The following is a 23,860-nucleotide window of genomic DNA, read 5'->3' as shown; positions in this document are numbered from 1 at the left end:
GGTTCAAAAATTAGAAGGAAAAAAAAAAGGTATATATCGCCACAGTATGAAAAGTGCGCACACGCGCACATATACACGACGTCGCCAATTCACGCGTCCATATCCCGCAACGGCACGTACCCCTCGTCTCCTTTCCCAGCGCCACGTCTAGCCAGCATCTCGCGGAACCAGCCAATGACGCCGCGCCCGCCGTGCCAGCGCAAGCCGCCTGTTCGTTCGGCGGCAGCCTCGTCCATCCAGCGGGGCCTCGTCCAGAACTTGAGCAGCAGGCTGGAGACGACGACGGAGACGGAGGAGCAAGCCATGGCGAAGCCGGCCATCATGGGGTGCATGTGGAGGCCTATCGGGAGGAAGAAGCCCATGGCGATGGGCAGGCCGATGAGGTTATAGAGGCAAGCCCAGCCGAGGTTCATCTTGATGCGGCGGAAGATGGCGCGGGTAAGGGCGAGGGCGGCGGGGATGCTCAAGAGATCGGTGGGACGCATGAGGACCACGTCGGCAGCCTCCATGGCGACATCGGTGCCCGAGGACATGGCGATGCCGACGTCGGCGGTGGCAAGCGCGGGGGAGTCGTTGATGCCGTCGCCGACCATGGCGACGATAGCGCCGGTGGCTTGCATCTGCCGAACGATGGACTGCTTCTGGTCGGGCGAGACGCCGGCGTAGACGTCGTCGGCGTCGATGCCTACGGCGGCGGCGACGGCAAGCGCAGTGGAGCGCTGGTCACCGGTGACAATGGCCGTCTGGATCTTCATGCGGTGAAGCACGGCAATGGCGGCCGCCGCGCCGTCCTTGATGGTGTCAGCGAGGCAGAGGTGGCCGGCGTACTGGCCGTCGACGGCGACAAAGATGTTGGTGGTGCCGGCAGAGGACGCGGCGCGGCCAGAGGCGGTGGCAGGTTTTCTGGAGGAGGCGGGCTTGGACTGGGCGGCGGTAGCGTGGACGTTGAGCTGCTCGGCGGCCTCGATGGCGTCCTCGGGCACGGCGATGCCGTGGTCGTTGAGGTGCTTGAGGTTGCCGGCGACGACGTGGTAGCGTGGGCGGTCGGAAGATAGCGCAGGCTCGACCTGTGCGACGACACCCTTGCCGACGCTGACCTTGAAATCGCCGACGCTACCGTCAATGGCCGCATCCGGTCCGAGGCCGAGCTCGTCCTTGGCAGCACCGACGATGGCTTTACCAACGGGATGCTCGCTGCCCATCTCCGCGAGGCCGACTGCGGCCCACCAGGCGCGTTTGCGGGCATCGCTGGCGCTCCACGCCGGTGCGAGCGTCATGCGCGCGACGCTCATCTTGCCGTGGGTAATGGTGCCCGTCTTGTCGAGCACCACCTTGGTCACCTTTGTGGTACGCTCGAGCGCTGCGCCGCCCTTGATGAGGATGCCGTTTTCGGCGCCCACGCCCGTGCCGACCATGACAGCCGTGGGCGTCGCGAGGCCCAGCGCGCACGGGCAAGCAAAGACGATGACGGAGATGCACAGCTTGACGCAGACCATGATTTTGCCACCGCTCGCGTTTTGCAAGAAGATTTGCGGCGGGTGCGACAGCACGTGGGAGAGTACCATCCAGGTGAGAAACGTGCCGAGGCCGAGCACGAGGATCGTGGGTACAAAGTAGCCCGCGACCGTGTCGGCGACCTGCTGAATCGGCGCGCGCGTCGTCTGCGCGTCCTGCACAAGCCGCACAATCTGACTGAGCTGAGTGTCACGGCCGGCGCGCGTGACGCGGAAGTCGACCCTGCCATTACCGTTGACGGTGCCGCCAATGACATTGTCGCCGAGACGTTTCTGGACGGGCATGGCCTCACCCGTAACCATGCTCTCGTCGATGTAGGTTTCGCCGCGGACCACGGTGCCATCAGCGGGGATCTTGTCGCCAGGTCGAATAATGACAATGTCGCTGAGCTGCAGCAGCTCGGTAGGGATGGACTTTTCTTCGTGCGCAGATCCCTCGGAGCCCGGTGCACGCGGTGTGCGGGGGGTGGTGGCATCGCTGGATTTGGCCCAGGCCTCGGCGGCCTTTTCGGCAGCGATGGGGTCGGCGTAAATGGTCGCCATAGAAGGGGCCAGAGACATGAGACGAGACAAGGCCTTAGATGTCTGTCCCTTGGCGCTGTTTTCTAGGTAACGGCCAAAGGTGATGAAGGTGATGAGCATGGTGCTCGTGTCAAAGATGGTGCTGGGTCGGGAGTGAGGAGGCATTAGGAGTGAGACCAGCATGGCAAAGATGCTGTAGAAAAAGGCACAAGACGTGCCGAGAATGACTAGGACATCCATAGTAGGGGAGCCGTGCTTGATAGATTTGTATGCGGAAATGTAGAAGCGCTTGCCAATGCCAAATTGAACGGGAATGGTGAGGGCCAGGCAAATGACATCGCCTAGACAAAGCCCAGGAACCAGAGCAATCTTGCCAAAATCCAAGCTGGGCAGTCCCATGGGCAGACACATGCCAATGATGAAGACGGGAATGGCAAAGCACAGCGATGTTCTGAATGCTGTCCTCCATTCCGTAATCTCGCGCGTCTTGGCCAGCGACTCAAGCTGGGCATTGTTATCCTGGCTGTCGGCAACAAGCGCGTTCAAGCCCTCCTGCTCAACAGCCTCGACAATGGCTCGCAGCCCAATGACAGATGGGTTATGTGTAACGGACAACCTGTCTGTAGACAAGCTGAGAGATGCAGACTTGACGCCAGCGAGTCCGCAGATCTTGGCTTCCAGTGCCTTTGCTACAGTGGCGTCCGGGTTTCCGTAGATTTTAAATTGGGCAGTGGTCGTTCCCGCACCAACATCTTGGACGTCAAAAGATGTTGAGAGAACAGCGGCGTCAAAGCCTCGGTCTTCGATGGCTTCGGCTATTTGGTCGGCGGTAATTTTCGAAACGTCGTGTGTGATGACGGCTCGCTCTGCGAGCAGACTAATGTTGAATTTCAATATGCCATCCACGCCCTTGAAGCCGCCCTCGACGGCAGATGTGCATGCACCACAGGTCATGCCCTCGATCGCAACCGTCGTGGTGGCGACGGCGCTGGGCGCTTCGTCTGCCTTGTCAGCTGGCACTGCTCGTACGCTGTCGATAATCTCGGCGCCGAAGCCACGGTCCTCGATAATCTCGGCAATCTGCTCTGCGGTAAGCAGGCTAGGGTCGTGCTCGATAACGGCTCGTTCGGAGAGTAATGATATGCTGAAGCTTTTGACACCGGGGACATCCTTGAAGCCCCCCTCGACGGCAGAGGTGCAGGCGCCGCAGGTCATGCCCTCGATCGCAAGCGTGGTGGCCATTGTGCTCGGCTCGACAGAGAGGCTCGGGTGACGGGAGACGACTGGGCTGGGCAGGTCGGTGGCGAGAACTTCGGCGTCGAAGCCACGATCCTCGATAATCTCCTGGATCTGGGCGGCGGAAATCTTGGCCGGATCGTGCATGACAACGGCGCGCTCCATGATGAGACTGACGGAGACGCTGCCGACGCCTTCGAGACCCTTGAAGCCAGCTTCAACGGCAGAGGTGCATGCACCGCAACTACAGTCCTTAGGGTTAGTGATGGATGGCGCAACGGCGGACTCTGGCGCGAGCCAGCTAAACCGGAGCGGCTATCGAGTCGTTCCAAGAGGTATCAACTCACGTCATGCCGCTCACGCGCAGCGTGGTGGTGGCCATGTGTGCTGTGCCGGGAGAGGCCAACGTCGCAGACAGATGGCTGGCTTCCCGTTTGGGAATTTGAATGGGTGAGGGAGCCATCCTGGGCGCAATGAAACAAACCTCACTGTCTGGCGCAGCCGTCACAGAGTCGGGGTAATACGAAGATAAAAGAGAATAGGAAGAAGAAGAAAAAGGTCGTCGATGTTCCAAAGTTGTCAAAAGGAAGAAGCACGCAGCACCCAGGTCGTTGCTGGGGCCCTTGCTTGACGGGGGGTCGGGGAGGAGAAGTCGTCGATGCAACGCTCGCAGGCAAGACGAAGCGGAGGTCGCGGCAGGATTGTGGGGGCGGTTTCGACTTTTGGCTGGCTGCAAGAAATATGACAGGACAGCCACCCGCGCAGGTGGATGGAGACGGAGCGATGAATGTATGTAATATGTGAGAGGATTTCTCAGCAGAACAATCCGGCAGACACTGCTGACGGAAGTTCAATTCCAAAGGAAAGAGGTGGAAAACGGGCGCGCAGCCAGTCTCAAACCCGAGGCGTACAATGCGCTAGATATGAGGCCGTTTCCAAGACAGTCAGCGTGGCGCACAAAAAAGCCAAAACATGTATCTGAACACAGACAGAGGGTGGTTCGGCTTGAAGATATATATGCACGGTCACCATGCAATGTCATCCAAGTCGCCAGCCCACAGGTGGGAGGGATACGGTCCGCCACTGCGCCAATAAATTTTGGTTCCAACGCCGCAGGTCGGTCGTCTTGATGCGGGATAGTCCGTGTACCAACGAGTTTCTGTTGGCCAATTATTCAGCAGCGAGAGGATTAAGTACCTAGCGTTGACGAGCAAGCAAACGATGGGGAAAAAAATTAAAGAAGAACAAACAGTACCCAGCAGTACCTGTACGAGGTGATAAAGGTGGATTGATTGCTCGGGGACAGGACGCATAAGTAATACAGCCTCGGCAATCATCCCCACTCACTAATAAAGAATTCTCATCAAGACTTGTCATTGTTTTCTCTTTCTTCTTTGCTCTCCTCGCCTAACTAACTATTCTCCTGATGTTTCCAAGTGACTTTTTACTTGCCAATTTCACTCCTAGGCACATCATCGTAGCTAGCATCGCCTAATCGCAGTTGTGGCTTTCTGGTGTTTCAAATCACCGCCCACCCCATGTCGATGGCGCCAGTTTAGCACCGGCCACGGCTCTACCCTGCCAACTTCTTCCGCCAAGTCCATCGACGGGGCTCCAGTTGGCTTGCCTGCCAGAGCCAGGCCTGCACCGTCCGTGTTTGACTTTTGTTTAGATTGTCGCAAACACGTTCTGATAGAGCAAAATAGGGGGACGAGCGGGTTGTCGGCTCTGGAGGCGGGAGGGCCACGTTTCAGCGCTGTTTCCTGGTAGATCCGCCAAAAGAAACCCCGAAACCTGGAGTGCTGCAGGCTTCGAAAGCCCAGGAAACACAGAATGCAGCGTCCTGCATCCGCGCCACGACTTACAACACAAGTTCTTAGATACTCGTCATGGGTCGACAATTGCAGAAAATTAGACAACAATGTACGCTCAAGCGCAGCCATGGTTCGCCAGTCCACATACAAAAAGTCTGCATCTGATCCGATAATGCCGACTTGCGGCAATGCACTTCGGTCACCGCCGTCCGTGCCAACTGTGCGGCCAGACGCTCGGCCAGGAACATCACGTGTCGCATGAAAGAAATACAATGAGGTTGTTTTTGTGCAATCTCGTGTTCTATTTTTGAAAAATCATCCGATGGAATCGTTGGTGACTTTCCTGTGATTTCGTCCGTTCATCGTGGGCGCGTACCTGCACGGGGCTTAAGGGAGACATGGAAATGCCCTCACTCTCACTTTGTGAAGCAGGCTACCCGGTAGAAGAACAACAGTTGAAGAACCTCGCCCGATTCAGCTGATCTTGTGACGTTTTTTGCTGTTGGTTGAATAATTGTACGTCACGATTGGATTAATGACCTGTTTGAATTGTTATGCCGTTGATTTGGGCCATGTAGTGGTGAACTCGGTGTTGTGCGACCAGTGGCTAAGCACCCGAACATTCATCCAAGTAAGCAGCTGCTAAACAGTGAAATCACGCTCCAGCCGCTTCTTGAACCGACCTCGCAACTAGGAGCATTGCCGAATGGATGAGCTGCAGCTCCCCTCAAAGAATCGGTATGACTACCACAGTTCACGTTGCCTGCCTGTAATCTCACAAATTGCCCCGCGTCGCTCAACTGTCAGGCAGACGAGCCCCGCTTAAATCATCGACCTTGAATCTCATCGCCTCCAAACACCACAACCGCCTTGCCTGTTTTGCACCCTTACACAAGCTCCTACCCATTCATAATGGAGCAAACTAAAGCTTTGAACGCACTAGAGGTATGTACTAAAGCTTCAATGATACCAAACGCTCTCACGTTCCCCTGCATCAGAGCTAACCATTCATTGCCCCCGACCTGCAGCCGTTCATCGCCCTCTCCAAGTCGGCCACCTCGCCCCGCGCCGCCGCCGACCTCATCGAGCGGGCCACCTCTGCGCCCAACACATACATCTTCGCCGAGCTGTTGCAGTCACCGCAGCTCCAGGCCCTCGCAGCCTCACACCCGGAACAGCTCGCGCCGCACCTAGCGCTACTGCGCCTCTTCTCCTACGGCGACTACGAGACGTACGAGGCGACGCCCGGCCTGCCGGCGCTCAGTGACGCGCAACGCCTCAAGCTACGGCAGCTTAGCTTACTATCGCTCGCGGCAGCCTCGCGCCAAAGGGCAGACCTCTCGTACGCGCGGCTCCTGCAGCGGCTGCGCCTCGACACTACGCCGCAGCTCGAGACGCTCGTCACCACGGCCATTTACGCCGGGCTCATCGACGCCAAGCTCGACCCGGCCCGCCAGCGCGTGCACGTCGTCCGCGTGGCGCCCCTGCGAGATCTGAGCCCCGACGACGACACGCCGCGCATGCGCGCTGCGCTCCAGGGCTGGTCGGACCGCTGCGCGGCGATTCTCACGGATGTAGAGACGCACATGGAGCGGGTGAGGCAGGGCGCGGCTGAGAGAGCTAGGGCAGAGAGCGAGGCCAAAGAAAAAATGGCGGAAAAGATGGCCAAGGCCATGACGGAGCTACGGGATGCGGACAAGTTCGGTGGAGGAGGCATTATGCGCGAGCAGCTGGCGCGCAGAGGTATGAGTAAGAGAGCGGTGTTGGATGCGGTGGCAAAGTCCAAGGCGGATGAGGCTATGGATCTGGATGGGTTGTCTCCTAGCGAGGAGAGCAAGAAGAGGGCGGGCAAGAGAAAGATGTAGTTGGAGAAGAGAGAAGAGGGGACAACGAAAGCATTGCTTCTGAGGTGACGAGAGATGCACCATTAGAGGGAGGAAAAGCAGCATAGATGGGGCTGGGGCAAAAGCCATCAGAGCCTTTTTTTTTTCCACGTTAACGAGCTTGCACCCTACGGTGCTGTAATGATATACACAATCAAAATACCAACGCATCACATTCTTCACACATTTCAGGGCTGGTTATTCCCAATATTTGTGCATTTGGATGGATCTTTAACAAGATCAAAAGACTGAAGCTATGATGACTCATGGGCTTCTTACTGTTATACATTGATCTTGTAGATGAAGAGGTAAACTAGTATATATATCCGACTTCCAAGGCTATCAAAAGAGGCAAGATTGTAATGATATGCAAAGACAATTGACAATGTAAAACATCAGCCGCAATATAATAAAAAAACAGTCGAGCTTCTTGACTGGCACAAAAAAATAAATTAACGTACAGCACCCGGACTTTGCTGGTCGTCACCGGCCCAGCTACTATTCGGGCGCTCGAGTGGTTATCGCTCGGAGATCAGACGGGATCCAGATCTTGTCACTCGGCTATGGCCGTACATGCTGAGCCGTTCCCTTATTATAAAATATCAAGGAAGTAAGTCGAGTCCAAGTCTCCATCGTTTGTCGTATTGATATCAAAGTCGCCTTGTCTAGGACTAACAGCGTGTCCACATCCTCTCAGCCCCCTTTCATGACGGTCGTTAAAAGAATAAAGGAAAAGAAAACATTGTGAAAGTGACACCGGGCATGTAAAAGGACAGTAAGAGCGCATGTGACGTTCCGTACCACTGAAGAGCTTGCGGGCATTATATTATGTACTGGTGGTTTGCAAGTTCTCTTGGTCGGGCCGTCTTTACAACCGTTTGCCGGGCACAAATATGAACAAGACGCACAGCGCTGCGGTGATGAGTGCCGTCACAAGGAGGACGATAAAGGCTCGCTTGACTAGCAGGGTGCGGACGTAGGGTTCGCGTATACGTGAGAAGTTGAATGGGGTGTATTCGCTGAAGCCGAGGAGCGCCATGACGGGGTCCAGTGAGTATTGGTAGGAGGCGAGGAAGTAGACGCCCACGGTGAATGGCAGAATGACCTAGGGGTAGAAATGTCAGCATTGAGGGGCACACTATAACGCAGTCGAGATTTTGGAACCATACCCAACATCTTGTGGCTCTGCTCTTGTTAAGAAAAATGAGCACAAAGCCAGTCCAAAAGGCGCCGAACATGGCCACGAGGCCGAGAATTAGACGCATCACCAGCGTAGGCGGGATCAGATTGCCCAGAGCCTTCATACGCAGGAAGCCAGGAAAGGCATCGCGCTCCATTGCTTGGAAGACATAGTCCTTGGCTGTGTCAAACACCTCGGGATCGTCGCGGCCGTGCTCTTCAATAGCGCTGATGACGTCTTGCGTGATGGAGCCCGGCAGGATGATTTCGCGCTCGGAGCCGGGTAAGAGAAATGTGTACAGAATCTTCTCCGCCGACGCCCGGATATCCTGGCGCGAAACGGTGTGCGCGGGCGAATTGGAGTCGGTCAGGTCGCGGGCCGGGCTGGCGGTGACGGGGCTGGGCCGGGAGCCCGTGTTCGGCGACTCGCGCTCTGACTGCTCCTCGCGCAGAAATGCCGACATTTGGGCGTCCTGATTCTTTTCCTTCTCTGTCGCGTACATGGATGGGCCCGTTGGCCGTGGCTCGAGGTCACCCAGGCTGTCGAGGATCGTCGAGGAGCGCTTCGAGGCGGCGCCGCCTGCGCGCTCCATATCGGGCGTGGCGATGAGTACGGATCGTCGAAGCTCGCGGACGTAGTGCCGGCATAGCGACATGTGCTGCGCAACATCGAGCCTAAATGAAACGGCGAGTTAGTTGTTTGCTTCTTACCGCTGCGGGCCGAGGGAGAGAGAGGTGTCGCTCCTGGGCAATTCCAGGGATCCCCAAAAGCGTACCAAAAATCCAAGTAGTCGACAGACCGCTGCTGGTCTCGCATGTAAATGTAAAATGAAAACAAGTCTACCGGCGGCAGAGTCCTTCTACTCAGCACCTCAAAGAGCGTCGGAAGTCGATTGCGGGTGAGGTCTGGCTGCATCACGGGCGAGCCGACGTTCGATCGGGCCGCCATGATGGCTGGTGAGAGAACTCGGACGAGGCGTTCACGGGAGGGAAATTGTTGAGTGATTGTTATAATTCGGGAGTGAGAAAAGGATCGTCGAGGATGGTCAAAGTTTGCAACGTTTATTGCTGCTGCTGTGGCGGGGGGAGGCTGAAAGAAAATGGCGAGCAAACGCGGGTGAGGGAAGCGTTTCACAAAGCTCGTTCGCGTCCCCTTGAATCTGCAGCTGGGGCTGCTGTTTCGACGGCGAGGCTGGTGAGGAGGCGCACGGAACTAATGTCGAGGGTGCTGCAGAAAAAGAAGGAGAGAAAGTAGAAAGACACCCAAGACAACCAATACGAGGCAGGACTGTGTTTGCACAGCTTCCCGCCGGGAGTTGCTTTAAATTGGGCTGTCACCAAGGAGAGGACTTTTGGAATGCACACGGGGCCGCAAATAACAAGGGCGACTGGCAACAAGCCACTCACAGGTCCAGCGCAGCTTTCTGGTCGTCTGGCTCGGACCCATCCGACGATACTGCGCTAAAGTTATGGGTCCAAAGGACCAAAAAAAGGTACGTATATATCCACGTGACTAGCTCCTACGAGCAGCAGCTTCCCCAGCCCTGATTGGCTCGCTACTCTCCACCCACCAGTTTTCCCAAGCATTGCCCTACGCACAAAGATTTTGCGGAATTTGCGAATCCGACCAACCCTCGAACCTCCTTCAACCGACCAGACCTTGTACAGACGAGATATAGGTACGAACGCCAAACCTACCCCAAACCCCGAAGTCTTCCTTTACCGGATACTGCACCATTTACTTTTCGAACTTGACATCACTCGACAATCGCCATTCTCGAAATTGGACTGGCCCGCGGTTCAAGCACGCTGACACTCGAAACCTACAGAAATGTCGTCCAAGAAGCCCACCGGAAAGGCCCAGCGCTCCGCCATTGCGGACGTTGTTGCCCGCGAGTACACCATCCACATGCACAAGAGAGTACGTCGTCTACGAATGCGCAACAAAACCCCCAAACGAGCCGCGACAAACGAGACATGCGGCCCGGGTACGCAGAGGAACGAAAAGGCTAACGGTTGATGTAGCTACATGGTGTCACCTTCAAGAAGCGTGCTCCCCGCGCTATTAAGGAGATCAAGGACTTTGCCGTCAAGGCCATGGTACGAGACAAATCATCCCGCCCCGCCCGCACCGCCGACCAAGTTGCGAACGCTGTTCTACATCGAAGACATGACGAGACGCACGAGACACAACTTGGCGGTGGAAGACAACTTACCATAGGGAGAACATGATTGCTGACCGATGATTCTTCACACGCACACAGGGTACCACCGATGTCCGCGTGGACCCCGCCCTGAACAAGAAGGTCTGGGAGAACGGTGTCAAGGGCGTCGCCTACAGACTGCGCGTCCGCATTTCCCGACGACGCAACGACGAGGAGGGCGCCAAGGAGAAGCTGTACAGCTACGTCCAGGCCGTCAACGTCAAGAACCCCAAGGGTCTCCACACCGTCGTGGTTGAGGAGTAAATGTTGCTCTGGAGAGGGTTCGATGTTGGAAATTTGGGGGTTGAAACAAAAAAAAAATACACACTTCAACGCTATTGAAAGGGAAAGAGGAATAAAAAAAGAACAAGACTCATTTTTTTCGGTAATCGGAAAATGGATTCTTTTTTTCGGTTGGGCATGGCATTCTGGAGTTGCAACCGGCTTTTGTAGCTTTTCACGCTGATTTAACAAAAAAAATACAGATGAATTGTCAAATCAAATCGACGGCGAGCTGGATGGTTGTTTCCCTTTGTGTGGTGTTTTGGCTCGACGTGGAAGCTGCTGCGAATGAGATTTACGTTTATAAGGAATACCATTCATTGTACAATCTGTCTTTGGCGCCTGCCCATGAGTCGCGAGTCCATGCAGTGCTCACTCAGTCCAATGTCGCCGATGACGGTGGAAGAGTACATCAAGCTTCAGTTGTGAGGTCTGAGGGGTACAATGCTCATACTGATGCAACCAAAAAGTACGTCTCAATTCGTCATATTGTCTTGCTGGTAGGCCAGGTCAACCTGTCGTATCTAATAGCTGATAAAGCATGGTCGGGGTGTTTGCTCTGCTAGGCTGCGAGGGGTATATAGAGCGCCTAGTTCATGTGTAGAGAGGCTTTCCACTCGCAGCCGCAGTAATGATGATGCTATCCAATAACCAGACGCGGAATCTCAAATAACAAAGGACCCAAAGACTCCCGAATTTTTCCCATATAAACATATGCGGCGATCGTGATACAAACACCCACCACCAACAAACCCCTCTACTCATCCTCCACGTCACGATGTCTAGCTAGAACCTTGCGCTTGAACTCGTCGGCGTCGTTGTCCCAGAGCTCGGCCGCCTCGCCGTTGAGCGGAGAGGAGCTGGATTTGTGTATTAGCTGAGTCCACTCAGATACGGATATCGAGGGCAGTGTGCTGGAGACTTACTTGTTGGGCTCGCCCAAGAGACTTTGCAGGCTGAGAAGGACCGTCTGGATGTTGTAGGCGGCGGTCCACTTGTCCTTGAGAATGTCGAGGCAGATGCGGCCGGAAAAGTCTACGTTGGGGTGGTAGATGGGCGTCACGAAAAGGACCGTAGGCGGCGCGTAGGGGTAGTTGGAGGGGAAGTCGAAGCTGAGCTTCATGGTCAAGCCGGCGTATGGCGTCGCGTCGGGACCCTCGATGGTGGCGGTCCAGGAAAGCAGGTTGCCGTCGGCTGAGGGGAAGGCGGAGATACCGGGGGCCGGTGAGGTCATGAGCTGCATCAGTTCCGTCTGCAAGCTGTCGAGTTGATGCTGGTTAGCCGACTGGCCCCAAGTACGTCTTCTGTGTTTGCTGGTGCTCGACTGCTTGAGCTGCCGAAGCAAGGGAGCTGCGCGTGTACTTACCGCTTGGTGACGCTCTGTGAATCAGGCCCCTTGCGCGAGGCAGTGAGCTTAGCAGCCTGAACGCTGTCAGGAGCAGAGTTTTGGTCATTTTCCATTGTAAAGTCCATTGTATCGGGGAGAGGCGTATTTCTGCGTGTTGTGTGTACAGTGGTCGGTTGCTGGCGAAGGGCTAGAGGCGGGTTGCAATGGAGACGATGAGGAAGCCAAGGGTTGACGGAAGTGGTCCAATGTACAGCTTCAAATATAAGGCAAGTTAAGTAGATGCCGGGCGCAAGCAGGACTGCAGACGAAAAAGATTTTGGGAGAGAAATGTCAAGATGCAATGTCTGTGGCGGCCAAGGGCGGTTTTATGTACACGGCGAGGCGGGCAAATCTGGGAACTGCAGCAGAAGAGGAAGAAGCAGACGGATGGGGTGTAAAGTCTTTTGTTTTTCCCTTTTTTTTTCTTGACTCGAGAAAGAAGAAAGAGATCTGAGCCAGGAGGCAAGACGAAACAAAATAAAGGCAAGTTTTGAGATTTAATAGGGAAGAGAAGTTGAGTGCTGGAAACGGAAGTAGAGGCGAGATGGAAAGCGAAGCGGTGGAGCGCCCAGAGGGTTTGGTTGGCTGGTGGCGCGATGATGAGCTGGTTGCACTGCGTTGCCGAAGCCTCAGTGGATGCAAGTCGACTCTTTGCCCAGCAACGGCTGGTTGGAGGGGTGAGCAAGGCGCTACAAGTTCCAGGGGTTGGACGCTGTAAGCACCAACCAAGGCCGTCCAGGCCGCCCAGGCATCCAGGGTCACAGCGGGTGGAGTCTGTACAGGCGTCGCTGCCCGCCAGCCAACGGCTTTGTTCCCCCTCGATTGTTTTGTTTTCCCAGGCGCCAGTGCACTTCTGAAAACGGCTTTACGCGGTCGGACGCGCCACCACGCGACCAGTCCAGGACAGGAAGACCGCATATCGAACAACACCAACACGACAAGACACCATAACGGGTACACCACACGATACCACTCAAAGCCGTTTTTATCACGCAAATTGATCTGCCCACAGCAACTATTTAATCTTTTTTCTCTGCCTGGTTTCATTCGAAGATCCAAGCAAACGACCCACACTCCACACTCGACATCGTTGGTCGACGTCATGGTACGTGGACTCGAGCTGCTTCACTCTGCCCCTCCTCTGTGATACAAGCCCTGTCACCAACGACACACAACATATGTTTTTTTTCTTTTTGCATAGAAATAATCAATCATTAATATTCGCCATGTAACACGCTAACAGACCATTCGCAGTCGCAACTCGACCCTCTGCCTAGCGACCTACCCTTTCGCATCATTTCCAAGACGGTAGGCCGCGGCGCATATGCCTCGTACGCTTCTTCCTCCTTCTCCCCATCCTTGCCCAACGATGCACCGTCGCCTTGACTAACATATTCTCTTCTACGACATTAGCATTAAAAAAGCCATCCCCCTCGACACCCAAACTCCCGTCTTCGCCGTCAAGCTCATCCACAAGGGCTACGCCGTCAAGCATGGCCGTGTCTCGGCCAAGCAGCTCGCCATGGAGGTCTCGCTGCACTCGCACATTGGCCAGCACCCCAACATCATCGAGTGGTTCGCGTCCGGTGAGGACCCCGTCTGGCGCTGGATCGCCATGGAGTACGCCGAGGGCGGCGACCTTTTTGACAAGATCGAGGCCGACGTGGGCGTCCGCCAGGACATTGCCCAAGTCTACTTTTGCCAGCTCGTCAGCGGCGTCAGCTTCATGCACTCCAAAGGCGTCGCCCACCGCGACCTCAAGCCCGAAAACGTCCTCCTCTCGCAGGACGGCAATCTCAAGCTCGCCGACTTTGGCATGGCCACCATGTTTGAGTACAAGGGCCAGCGCAAGCTGAGCGCCACCCTCTGCGGCAGCCCGCCCTACATTGCCCCCGAGATTCTCGCCTGCGGCCGCGTCGATAAAAAGTCGGGGCTTGGCGGCACCGGCGCCAAGTACTCGCCCGACCTCGTCGACGTCTGGTCCTGCGGCGTCGTGCTCTTTGTGCTGCTCGTGGGCAACACGCCCTGGGACGAGCCCTCGTCTAACAGCTGGGAGTTTACTGAATACGTAAAGTCGGGCGGCCACAGCACGGACGCGTTGTGGGAGCGCGTGCCGCCGGAAGCGCTGTCCCTGCTCCGGGGCATGATGTGCGTCGACAAAGACAAGCGCTTCAGCTTCGCGCAGATTCGCCAGCATCCCTGGTATACGCGGCACAACCCGCTGCTTACGGCCGACGGCCGCGTCGCCGACCCTATCAACCTCGCCACACAGATGCTCGAGAGCCTCCGCATCGACTTTACCAAGCAGCCGCGCCCCTCCCAGGGCCCGTCATCCATGCCCGAGGACATTGACATGGACACGGGTATGAACGCCGGCCGTTTTGCCGCTACACAGCCCGACGTGCCCATTGTCGACACCGATTGGGACTTTGAGCGCCCGGCTCTGCGGTCCATGGCCGCGCCCTCGGCATCGCTCCCGCCCCGCGCGGGCGTCGCCGACGACCGCCACCGCATGATGCTCGAGTCGCTCGCCGACGAGCCCTCCATGTCCCAATTCTCGCAGGCGCCTGGCCCGTCCATGACGCTGACGCAGCAGGCTCGCCGCTTCCGCGACATTTGCCCCGCCGAGTCCCTCACGAGGTTCTTCTCCCACGTGCCGCCCGCCCACCTCGTCCAGATGCTCAGCGACGCCCTGCACCAGCTCAACGTGCCCCTCGCGCCCGTCGTCCCCAATCTCCACGGCTACGCCGTTGCCGCCATCAAGGTCCGCGCCGTCGACGGCCGCAACCAGAGCCTGCACGGCGACATTCAGGTCCACCGGCAGGCCCTCCCCGACGGCAGCGAGGTTCTCGATGTCCGCTTCTCAAAGGTCAAGGGCGATCCGCTCGAATGGCGCCGCTTCTTCAAAAAGATTGTCGTGCTCTGCAAGGACGGCGTGTACGTGCCGGATGCTTAGACGGCGGTTCGGCGGGCCATGATGGCGGGCAGTACAAAGGAGAGAAGCGGAGTGGATGGTGGGAGCGACAAGATTGTATTAGACACAATATCATCATGCTGGATAGACCAAGAAGTTGTAGCATAGCGGAGGCAAAAAACAAGCATCCTTGGATTAATATAGAACAAAGCACAAAATGCATGCATCATCATGATTGCATAGGATATCAAAAAAGAAAATCATCATCGCTTTCTGTCGTCATGCCCTGGTGCCCCTTTACATTTCTTTCTTTCTTTTTTTTTCTCTTTTCATTCATGGAGTGCCGAAAGCAGTGGGTTATTAAGCTCCAGCTGTGCCGCCAGATCAAGCATCTCGCCGGGCGAGATGCCAATCATGGTGTCCGTCTGAAACAGGTCCCAGCCAGGCTCATCAGCCACAACGCTCGGCGTCAGCGGCGTGCTGAGATTATCGTCGTGCGCGTGGCCGTGCTCCGACATGTTCTGGTCCGAGCCACCGCCGCCGCCGCCGCCGCCGCCGCCGCCGGGGCCAGCATGGCTGCTACCAGCCGGTGCCGGGGGCGTAAAGGCGTTCATGAAGCGCTCGAGCTGGGCGAGCTCCATCTTGCGAATGGGCGCGACGATGCTGCCCTTTGAGATCATCTTGTCGAGGACGCTCCGCATGTTTTCCTCCCAGAGGTCGTCGGGGACGAGAAAGGGACAGATGGTGCGGACGAGATACAGCACAAACGCCGACGAGTAGGCGTCCTCGAGCTGAAAGGGCAAAAAGGCCTCGAGCAGATCCTCGTCGCCAATGACGCGCAGGATGCGCAGCACCGTCTGGGCCGAGTTGACGCACGACTGCAGCAGCGAGGCGACGGGGGTGGAGAGCATGACGGGCCCGGTGACGACCGAGTTGGTGCGCTTGATGTGCATGTGCAGCGCGCACATGACGACGGGGCGGGTGGTGAGGACGACGCAGTGGTGGTAGGAGAGCAGCAGGCGCACGGCCATGCGCGACGCCTTGCTGATGGAGCCCTGAAAGTGCGACTCGAGCAGGGCGTGGACGTCGCGCGAGATTTGCGCCAGGTCGCGCAGCACCGACTGCGTGTTGGTGACGAGCGAGCCGTCGAAGCGCTGTCCGACGCCGTAGATGGCGTTGAGGATCTGCGAGACGAGGCGCGCGAGACGCACGTGCAGCGACATGTTGCGGGCGTCGAAGCAGTCGTTGAGGTCCGACGGCGCGCGGGCCGTGATATCCTCGTCACGGATCGACGACGGAGCGCCCATCAGCGAGCCAAACTCGCGCTCCAGCTTATACACGACCCAGAAAATGAGGTTGCAGCGCTGCGAGTGCTGCGCACCCACTACTTCCACGGGCATGTGGCGATGCCAGCCCTCGATGATGCAGATGCGCATGGCGTGGCAGATGTGCTGCAGCGCTCCCACGCGCATGTCAATCGACTGCAAGTATACGGCGCCGAGCACGAGCGCTTGTACGGCCGTGATGGAATCGGTCGCGAGCCCCGACAGATCGGGCATGAGGGCCATGGCGCGTGCCGCGTACTGGTGGCCCGTAGGGCCCTCGGCGCTGCTCTGGTTGGTGATGAAGACCTTGCCGTATGCGAGGATGAGGAGGTACTGCGCGTACCAGTGCCGCGACGACGCCGCCTTGGCCGACTGGTCCTCGTACAGCTCGTACAGGTTGCGCAGCCAGTCCTGCTCGTCGATGAGGTAGAATATGGAGCCCAGGTAAAACTTGGCCACGTTGAAGAGGAGCAGCGCGTAGTCGAGCGGCGGCAGGTTGGACACGTCGGGCGTCTCCTCCCACGGCACGGGGTTCCATACGAGCTTGTGTCCACCGTCAAAGTGGCCGGGGTCTGCGACGTAGCCTTGGTCGGGGAGGTGCTGGCCGAGCAGCGTCAAGACGCGACGGCAAAAGGACCACGAAGAGGAAGGCCCCATGTACCCTGCAAGCAAAGAGTTAGTTTGTGTAACAGTAACAGACGCGGGGAAATGCGGGGAAGCACTTACAGAATCTGCCCTTCATTTTGGTGAATGTGTAGTCGTTATCTGCGAGGGGATTCTGCATAAACGAAGGCTCGATGCTGTTGTTGTCATCTACACTGCTGCCGCCATGGCTGCTATGATATGACAGACGCCCGGTATCGGGAGCTAGGGAGGGTGTTGGTCCTGGTGTAGCATTTGCTGTTAGAGGATGGATGACTGAAGACGATCCCGCGAACGGGGACCTCGGACACCAACCATTGCTGTCTTGGCCTTGATTGCGGTGATCATTCTGGTGGGCTACATCGCGCGGATGCAAGCCAAAGGCGGCCCGGGACGACGCGGCGCTCGGGCTCGGCTGTGTGAGGAGGGCATCGACATCCAACCGGCGCGGTGCGGCGACGGGATCCAGCATGTGCTCGTCCTGCGTCTTGCGGCCTTCCAGCTCACGGAGATATCTTGATGGCACCACTAGTGTCAGTACTCGAGGATCTAATATTCCTAGGTTATACCCCCCGGCGGCGGAGTCTGTGATGAGGCCGTCTATTGCCGCCGTCTGCATCTTGTGCGTGTTGGTTTTGGGTCTATTCCTTACCTCTCGGAAATAGATATCCGTTTGGACTCGGCCACAAAGTAGCACCTCTCATTTTGTCTCGCGCAGCGGGAACAGGGCTGTTCCCCGCTGCACTTTACTTTCATAGCCCTGCATCGTTCACATCTAAAAAAAAAAATCCTGGTCAGCCGAGCTCAAGTTCGGAACCCCGCGAGGCGGAGGGGGGAAGGAGAGGCGGCGGCAGAAAAATTGCCGTCGGAAGTGTCACCCACGCTTTTGAAACCTTTGGCACTGTCCTCTTGGTCACCCTGGAAGGTGACGGACGACCATCCATATTGTCGGCGGTGTTGTGAACCAGAAGCCTAAGAAAGTCGATACTTTCGGACAGCGTCTTCCGGGGTGATTGCACACCATTTGCGCATGGAAAAAAAAAAACAAGGTGTTATTACGTAGGAGCGACAGTGAGCCAGTACCAAGCAAGCAAAAGCAAGGTCTTGGGGAAATCCCCACTTGGGCCGTTCTCAGACAAGCTTTTGGTTGGTTGACTAAGATCTGACTGGGCTTGTTCTTATGCATGAATGGTCAATTCGATCGTTGTCGCATCTTTGTGAGACAGAATGTCATGTTATGGCACTTCCATTGGATACTGGGCACGACAGGCAAGGATAGAGTGGTTGTTCTGGAAAGTGAGACGCCCGTTGTAACCCATCAATGATGATAAGTAAGCATACTTGGCGTAGAACTAGTTAGTTATTGGACGGGCAATTCAATTCGTGCTTCCCCGTGCCACCCATTATTTTATTGTGGGGAAGTCCGGCGTCGGACACCGTCTCGGCTGGCCTGTCCGACGTCCTACAACTCGCACACCAAAACATGACACTCTTATGAGTAATGCGATCGGCTACAAAAGGGACAGCGTTGGCACAAATCACAATCACTAGAAGGATCAAGGGGGTCACTTTTTTTTCTTTTATAGCCAAGACAGGGGTCGCGATAAAACAATGCCATTGGGTCCAACGTCGTCGGCACGCTGTTTGGCTTCCCTATCCAGGTTCGTTGCACCACTTGTTGACATCATACAATTGCCACACGCATGATCCGGGAGCTCCAGACTTACACGAGAATATTTTCCCACAATGTAGACCCCTGACACTAACAGTATGTCGAACTGCCGCGTTTTCGGCCATAAGAAGGAGTAGCTCCGCGGCCGCTTTGGCCGCCGACCAGGTAAAGCAGCAGGCCGAGGCCACCTACAAGATCGTGGACCGCGCTGCAGATTTTGCAGAGAAGCAGGCCCGCCGGCCAGACTTTGACCACTCAGGCACGCCCATAGAAGTGACAAAGCAGCCTAATCCCAACTGGCAATACGGCGACGGCGCGCGAGACTACGACGCATCATGGAAGCACCGCGAGGTTGATCCCTACGCCCCCAATCGGCCCATGATCAGCAACTACAAGCTTCTCGTGTCCGGCATCGCCCCGCGACCCATTGGCTTCATCAGCACCGTCTCGGCCGACGGTCGCACCAAGAACCTGGCGCCGTTTAGCTACTTTCAAGTCGTCGATCACGATCCGCCCACCTTTGTCGTGGGCTTCTCCTCGCGGCCCGGCCGCGAAAAGGACACGTACCGCAACCTCCAGGACACGGGCGAGTGTGTCATCAACACCGTGTCCGAGAGCATGATGGAGGCGGTCAACGCCACGTCGCTGGACCCCCCGCATGGTGTCTCGGAGTGGGCCATTTCCGGTTTGCACGAGGCTCCCGCGACGACGGTGCGCCCCGGCCGCGTCCACGAGTCGGTCTTCTCCATCGAGGGCAAGGTCGTCGACGCCAAGGAGCTCGGCCGCGGCAAGCCGGGCATGAGCGCCGCGGGCGTGGTGCTCATCCAGGCCACGCGCTTCTGGGTGCGCGAGGACGCCACCAACGACGAGGTCAGCCACATTGCGCTCGACAAGCTGCGACCGGTCGCCCAGCTGGGCGGCATGTCATACGGACGCATCACCTCGACGTTTGAGCTGCCCAGGAAGCGGTGGGCTGACGAAAAGACAAGCTCTGCGTTGTTGTCTAGCCTCGAGTCAGATGCGAGTGAAACCTGAAGCCTGAAAGGGAATGATGGACATTTCCCCTCACGTGTATTATTGTACAACATAGACTTGCATAGATAGATAGACCTTGCATACTAGAAACATAGACATCATTATGATGACAGCAAATGTACATTTTGTAATTATCTTGTGACCAGCTAGTTGGAAGCAGTCTCAGCACAAGTCGGACGGCTGCTAGAAGCTTTTGGATATTACAAGAGAAACAAGTGTGTGTAGATGTGTTGTTCATGTCATTCCATCTATCTTTCTATGGAATTAAGATGATGTAGTAAGAACTAGTCAAAACTAGTAAAAGCAGTGAAACCAGCCCAATGCTCGCTCAGAAATCATAATTAGTATATGCAGTTTCTTCCCTTTGTTAAGAGGGCCGTGAGAGAAATCAAGTGCAAAGGTCGCTTAGTTGAAGGAAAGTCTGTGCCACAACTCCTTTCGGAGAGCGGCAGCCATGTGCTTGGTACGCTCGACTGCGCCGCGGTTCTCAATGGCGCGGCGGTGGAGGTAGCCCATGCACTCGCCAACAGAACCCCAGGTGAGGCACTTGTAGGGCTTGGGCGCCATGATGTTGGCGGCGGCCTGGTCGGCGAGCGTGTTCTCATAGTTCATGATGAGCTCGCAGCCGAGCTCGTCGGCCATGCCAGCGACCTGGGCGCACTCGAGCTTGCAGGTGGGCAAGCCGTTGCTGATGCGGGCGCGGTGCGTGGCGGTGGCCAGCGCGGCGCTCTCGGCGTTGTGCGTGGCCAGCATGAGGCTGGCCTTGGGAAAAGCAGCGGCGTCGCCCGCCGACGCGGGCAGGCGTTGGCTGATGAGCTTGTCGGCAATGTCATTATACGAGGCGTCCGTGTCCGCCTTTGTGTCGTGGATGAGGGAGCGCTCCTCGTGCTCAATGTAGGCGCCGCGGACGAGCTTGACGCCGAGCTTCCAGCCCTCGGCCGCCGCCGCCGCGATATGGCGGTCCGCGACGGCGCGCGCACCCTTGAGGTACGCCTGGATGGTGTTGTAGACGAGGGCCTGCCCGTCGCTGTTCCAGCGGCGCATCAGCTCCAGTGCCCAGTCGTCGATGCCGTGCTGCACCGACTGCTGCTCGGCGTCGAACCAGAGGCGCGCGCCGCGCTGCTTGGCCTCGACGCAGAGCGCCGTCAGCGCGTCGTCAACGACCTGGGGCATGGGTGCGCGGGCCTGCAGCGCATCCATAGCGATGGGCCCCGCGCCTGTCATCTTCATGGCGAGCACGTCGCCGGGCTGCAGCATGCGGAGCGAGGCGAGCGAGGCGTCACGCCACGAGGCGACCAGGTCGCGATGCGCCTGAGTGTACTGGCCCGGGTTGGCGGCGGCGGCGGCGCGCTCCTCCTCGGACAGCACAATCTCCTTGGCAAAGGTCAGGATGACGCCCTGATAGCCGAGCGTCTTGAAGCTTTGAATGGATTTGGCGACCTCGGCCTCATTGGTGCCGGCGCAGAACTGGTCGTAGACGACGTGGCGGACCAGCGTGTTAAGGAGCGGGTTGGTCTCGGGGTTGAAGAGAGGAATCTTGGGATGCGTGATGAGACCCATGGCGGCGATAGAGGGCTTGAGGAGAGTGGGCGAGCACATCATGGTGGTGAGGGCGGCGGAACGGAGCAGTGTAAGCCATGGTAGGCGGGAGAGTGCTGTGCGTGTGGGAGCTGGGATTGAAGGGCCAGAGGGGACTGTCGGCCCAGCTGCAGTAGTGCCTGTAAGGTACCGCACACTATCGTGCCATCTTACACCGGAATATCTGTAGAGAGGCTTGGTGGCCTGCTTGCGTAGGGTGGTGGTGACGGGGGCGAGTGCCGACATGGTGGCGATTGGTATAAGACGAGATGGCCCAGCTTCTCAATCTAATTGCTGGGCACTGACTATTGTTGCTTGTAGTTAAGTATTCAACACAATAAAAACAATAGTGTACCGATGGGAAATAACAACAAACTGGCCACATGAGAAGGAGGGGGAGGCGCTTTCAAATAGCCCATCTGGAAACTCTGTTTGGTCTGCGCCTGGTATCGGGACTGGTTCCATGTTCGTGAGATGGGTGTCGGAAGCGCTGTCCGGGCCCGATATCGCCTGGATTGGCACGCAGGCTTGTTCCCACACGCCCCCCCTCCCCCCCCTTGGTGGTTGGCTACCCGCAGCGTCGTCTACCTAATCTGGTATTCCAACAGCATTTATCTTGCAGTGTGCTTGCAAGTCAGACAAGGAAAAAGAGTGGAGTGATAGGGTAATAGGTTTCAAGACAAGAAAAAGACAAGTTGATGCTCGCGCGGGTCAGCCAGCTATCTGTCGCCAGTGACGGGCGACCAATGGCGTTCCCCCGCACCGTCTGTTGTGCACGGGCGCGCGAACCTCTATCAGTCGACTTTATCATCAGTCTCGGTTCCTGGCTGTTCCTATCGGTCTTCTATCTTGAAATCCGGGGCAAACGCTTTATCTCCAGCCTGATAAGGTGTCGAATTGTCAGATTACACCCCCCGAGATGATAACGGGACCTTGCACTTGCTCGCACGCGCGCGTGCGTCAGCTGCCAATGCTGAGACGTTATCGCCGGTTTTTGAAAGACAACTCGTAGTAGATATGGGTGTGGCAATGCTAATCACTGGCTAGCAAACCTGTTTCCCAGTCGGTACCCAAGGCCAAGCTTTTCGTCAGGGTCCAGCCAGTGCCAGTCTTACCCAATCCCCCGGCCGGTCGGCCAGCTTCGGCAAGGCAAGACTAGCGCATGCTTGGCTTCAGTCATGACATAGAACTGCAGGATTGGTCGAATGGATGCATCGAGGCAGCCAAGCAGCCAAGCAGCCAATGCAGCGTAACCTCATACCCACTCATCCGCGCTATCCGGCCGCCATGCACTCCGCAGATGGCGACGGCTGGGGCTTCCGACCATCGTGGCCAAGTCGCCGACATCTTAAGGGAGGGTGTGCGTTGTTGCGCGTCCGCGTTGGTTCCGAAAACTTCAAGCACGACACAAATACGTCAGTTGCCCAACACTGTCTCGCGGGGAGCATCATTGATTCGTTCGCCTCTCTATTCGCTGCAGCGGGCCGCGCCAGATTTCTGGGGCATACTTGTATGGTCCGGCGCTGCCTTGGACTGACGGACTGACTTCCGGGCCTTTGCTCCGGATAATTCATGTCTGGTGACAGGATTTACGCCACAATGATGCGGAGCATCGCGACAACGGCCCTTACAGCCCGGGGAACTTACATAACAATCGGAGAAACTGAGCACGAGGACGTACTATGACCGCTGGCGTATTTATGACGGCTAGCTAAATCATTGACACATCCTGACACCTCCAGCCTGTTGACGCCGCGGGCGACTAGGTTCTTGTTGTTGGCAAGGGCAATAGGGTAGCATGGAGCGTGTGGAAGGAGCCAACGTCAAGCGACCTCGGTCTTTTGTCAAGATCGAGCCATGGAATGCAACGAGGAAGTTGCCTTGCGGTGCCAATATATTCATAGATTTCACCATCGACAAGTGCAATTTGGCCCGTTACCAAGCACACAGCCACGAGCCGTCTTCAAGCTCACATCTGATCCTTCTCTTGAACAAAGGGACGGGGGTTTTTTTTTTCGGGGTTTCGAATAGTTCGACGCCTCTAGTTACAGCGCGCATCGCAATCACGGCTTTTAATGTCGCTGCCACAGAGTTCTCGAGCGGATTTGTAATCCTCAGCCTGTGGCGGTTGACCCCGGCCAGATGGCACGGCTCTTTATATTTGCGTGTGACCCTCCGGGCTACGGTCAGGAGCAAAGGCTCCAATGGTGATTTCTGTGGACATTTGCCATTTGCTAAAATGCGGGCGAGACAAGTGCACCGCAAAACTGGTAGCGGGCGCCAGCGCCACACACAAACGTTGCAGGGTGTGTGCGTCGCGAGAAACAGCCAGGTACACGGAAAAGATTTACATATTCGGCAATGAGGCTTTGTTTGAAAATCTTCTTACCGCATGGAAGAAACGTTGGGGGCCTCAGCTGTCCAAGGAGCACCCTCTGCGGCATCCCGTCCGACAGACTCGTATCACAGTCCATGGAGCGCTTGCCATGTGGCTTTATGCAGGCACCGGCAGATGCAATGCACAACGTCCCAGAACCCTGCTTCTGCTTCTGCTTCTGGTAGTTCTCCGACGACTGAGCAGTGCGCCGCGCGAACGTTGCAATGACGGAGCGCAAGTTTCCGGCCGCGTAACTTTCCAAGTGCCCTTTGATCATTTAGAGCCTGTCTCTCAAC

At 56.8% G+C, this 23,860-nt stretch overlaps 9 protein-coding genes across 9 annotated transcripts; 4 read left to right on the top strand and 5 right to left on the bottom strand.

Annotated features, from left to right (window-relative positions):
- Positions 1-89: 89 nt before the first annotated feature.
- On the bottom strand, positions 90-3,735 carry BBA_00220 (CLAP1-like protein; the record flags this gene model as incomplete). Its single annotated transcript, XM_008595317.1, has 2 exons — positions 90-3,573; positions 3,620-3,735. The coding sequence occupies 2 exons, from the start codon at positions 3,733-3,735 to the stop codon at positions 90-92; spliced, it is 3,600 nt and encodes a 1,199-aa protein (XP_008593539.1).
- Positions 3,736-5,998: 2,263 nt separating this feature from the next.
- On the top strand, positions 5,999-6,951 carry BBA_00219 (PCI domain-containing protein; the record flags this gene model as incomplete). The annotated part of the gene is made up of 2 exons (XM_008595316.1): positions 5,999-6,031; positions 6,115-6,951. The coding sequence occupies 2 exons, from the start codon at positions 5,999-6,001 to the stop codon at positions 6,949-6,951; spliced, it is 870 nt and encodes a 289-aa protein (XP_008593538.1).
- An 886-nt stretch (positions 6,952-7,837) lies between these two features.
- BBA_00218 (regulator of G-protein signaling domain-containing protein) lies at positions 7,838-9,097 on the bottom strand (the record flags this gene model as incomplete). Its single annotated transcript, XM_008595315.1, has 3 exons — positions 7,838-8,074; positions 8,139-8,823; positions 8,925-9,097. 3 exons carry the CDS (start codon positions 9,095-9,097, stop codon positions 7,838-7,840), a joined length of 1,095 nt encoding a protein of 364 aa, XP_008593537.1.
- An 882-nt stretch (positions 9,098-9,979) lies between these two features.
- BBA_00217 (60S ribosomal protein L31) lies at positions 9,980-10,616 on the top strand (the record flags this gene model as incomplete). Its single annotated transcript, XM_008595314.1, has 3 exons — positions 9,980-10,069; positions 10,174-10,248; positions 10,413-10,616. 3 exons carry the CDS (start codon positions 9,980-9,982, stop codon positions 10,614-10,616), a joined length of 369 nt encoding a protein of 122 aa, XP_008593536.1.
- Positions 10,617-11,391: 775 nt separating this feature from the next.
- Positions 11,392-12,095, bottom strand: BBA_00216 (ubiquitin-conjugating enzyme; the record flags this gene model as incomplete). Its single annotated transcript, XM_008595313.1, has 3 exons — positions 11,392-11,494; positions 11,561-11,938; positions 12,001-12,095. 3 exons carry the CDS (start codon positions 12,093-12,095, stop codon positions 11,392-11,394), a joined length of 576 nt encoding a protein of 191 aa, XP_008593535.1.
- Positions 12,096-12,322: 227 nt separating this feature from the next.
- On the top strand, positions 12,323-14,977 carry BBA_00215 (serine/threonine-protein kinase chk1; the record flags this gene model as incomplete). Its single annotated transcript, XM_008595312.1, has 3 exons — positions 12,323-12,415; positions 13,276-13,352; positions 13,435-14,977. 3 exons carry the CDS (start codon positions 12,323-12,325, stop codon positions 14,975-14,977), a joined length of 1,713 nt encoding a protein of 570 aa, XP_008593534.1.
- A 287-nt stretch (positions 14,978-15,264) lies between these two features.
- On the bottom strand, positions 15,265-17,521 carry BBA_00214 (fungal specific transcription factor; the record flags this gene model as incomplete). The annotated part of the gene is made up of 3 exons (XM_008595311.1): positions 15,265-16,922; positions 16,987-17,145; positions 17,218-17,521. The coding sequence occupies 3 exons, from the start codon at positions 17,519-17,521 to the stop codon at positions 15,265-15,267; spliced, it is 2,121 nt and encodes a 706-aa protein (XP_008593533.1).
- Positions 17,522-18,513: 992 nt separating this feature from the next.
- BBA_00213 (nitrilotriacetate monooxygenase component B) lies at positions 18,514-19,609 on the top strand (the record flags this gene model as incomplete). Its single annotated transcript, XM_008595310.1, has 2 exons — positions 18,514-18,563; positions 18,655-19,609. 2 exons carry the CDS (start codon positions 18,514-18,516, stop codon positions 19,607-19,609), a joined length of 1,005 nt encoding a protein of 334 aa, XP_008593532.1.
- Positions 19,610-20,014: 405 nt separating this feature from the next.
- On the bottom strand, positions 20,015-21,433 carry BBA_00212 (proline dehydrogenase; the record flags this gene model as incomplete). Its single annotated transcript, XM_008595309.1, has 1 exon — positions 20,015-21,433. One exon carries the CDS (start codon positions 21,431-21,433, stop codon positions 20,015-20,017), a length of 1,419 nt encoding a protein of 472 aa, XP_008593531.1.
- Positions 21,434-23,860: the final 2,427 nt, after the last annotated feature.

The sequence above is a fragment of the Beauveria bassiana genome (assembly GCF_000280675.1).
Source record: "Beauveria bassiana ARSEF 2860 unplaced genomic scaffold BBA_S00001, whole genome shotgun sequence".
NCBI classification, from domain to species: Eukaryota; Fungi; Ascomycota; class Sordariomycetes; order Hypocreales; family Cordycipitaceae; genus Beauveria; species Beauveria bassiana.
Note: the sequence above shows the minus strand (reverse complement) of the source record. Positions and strands in the feature narration are given on the sequence as shown.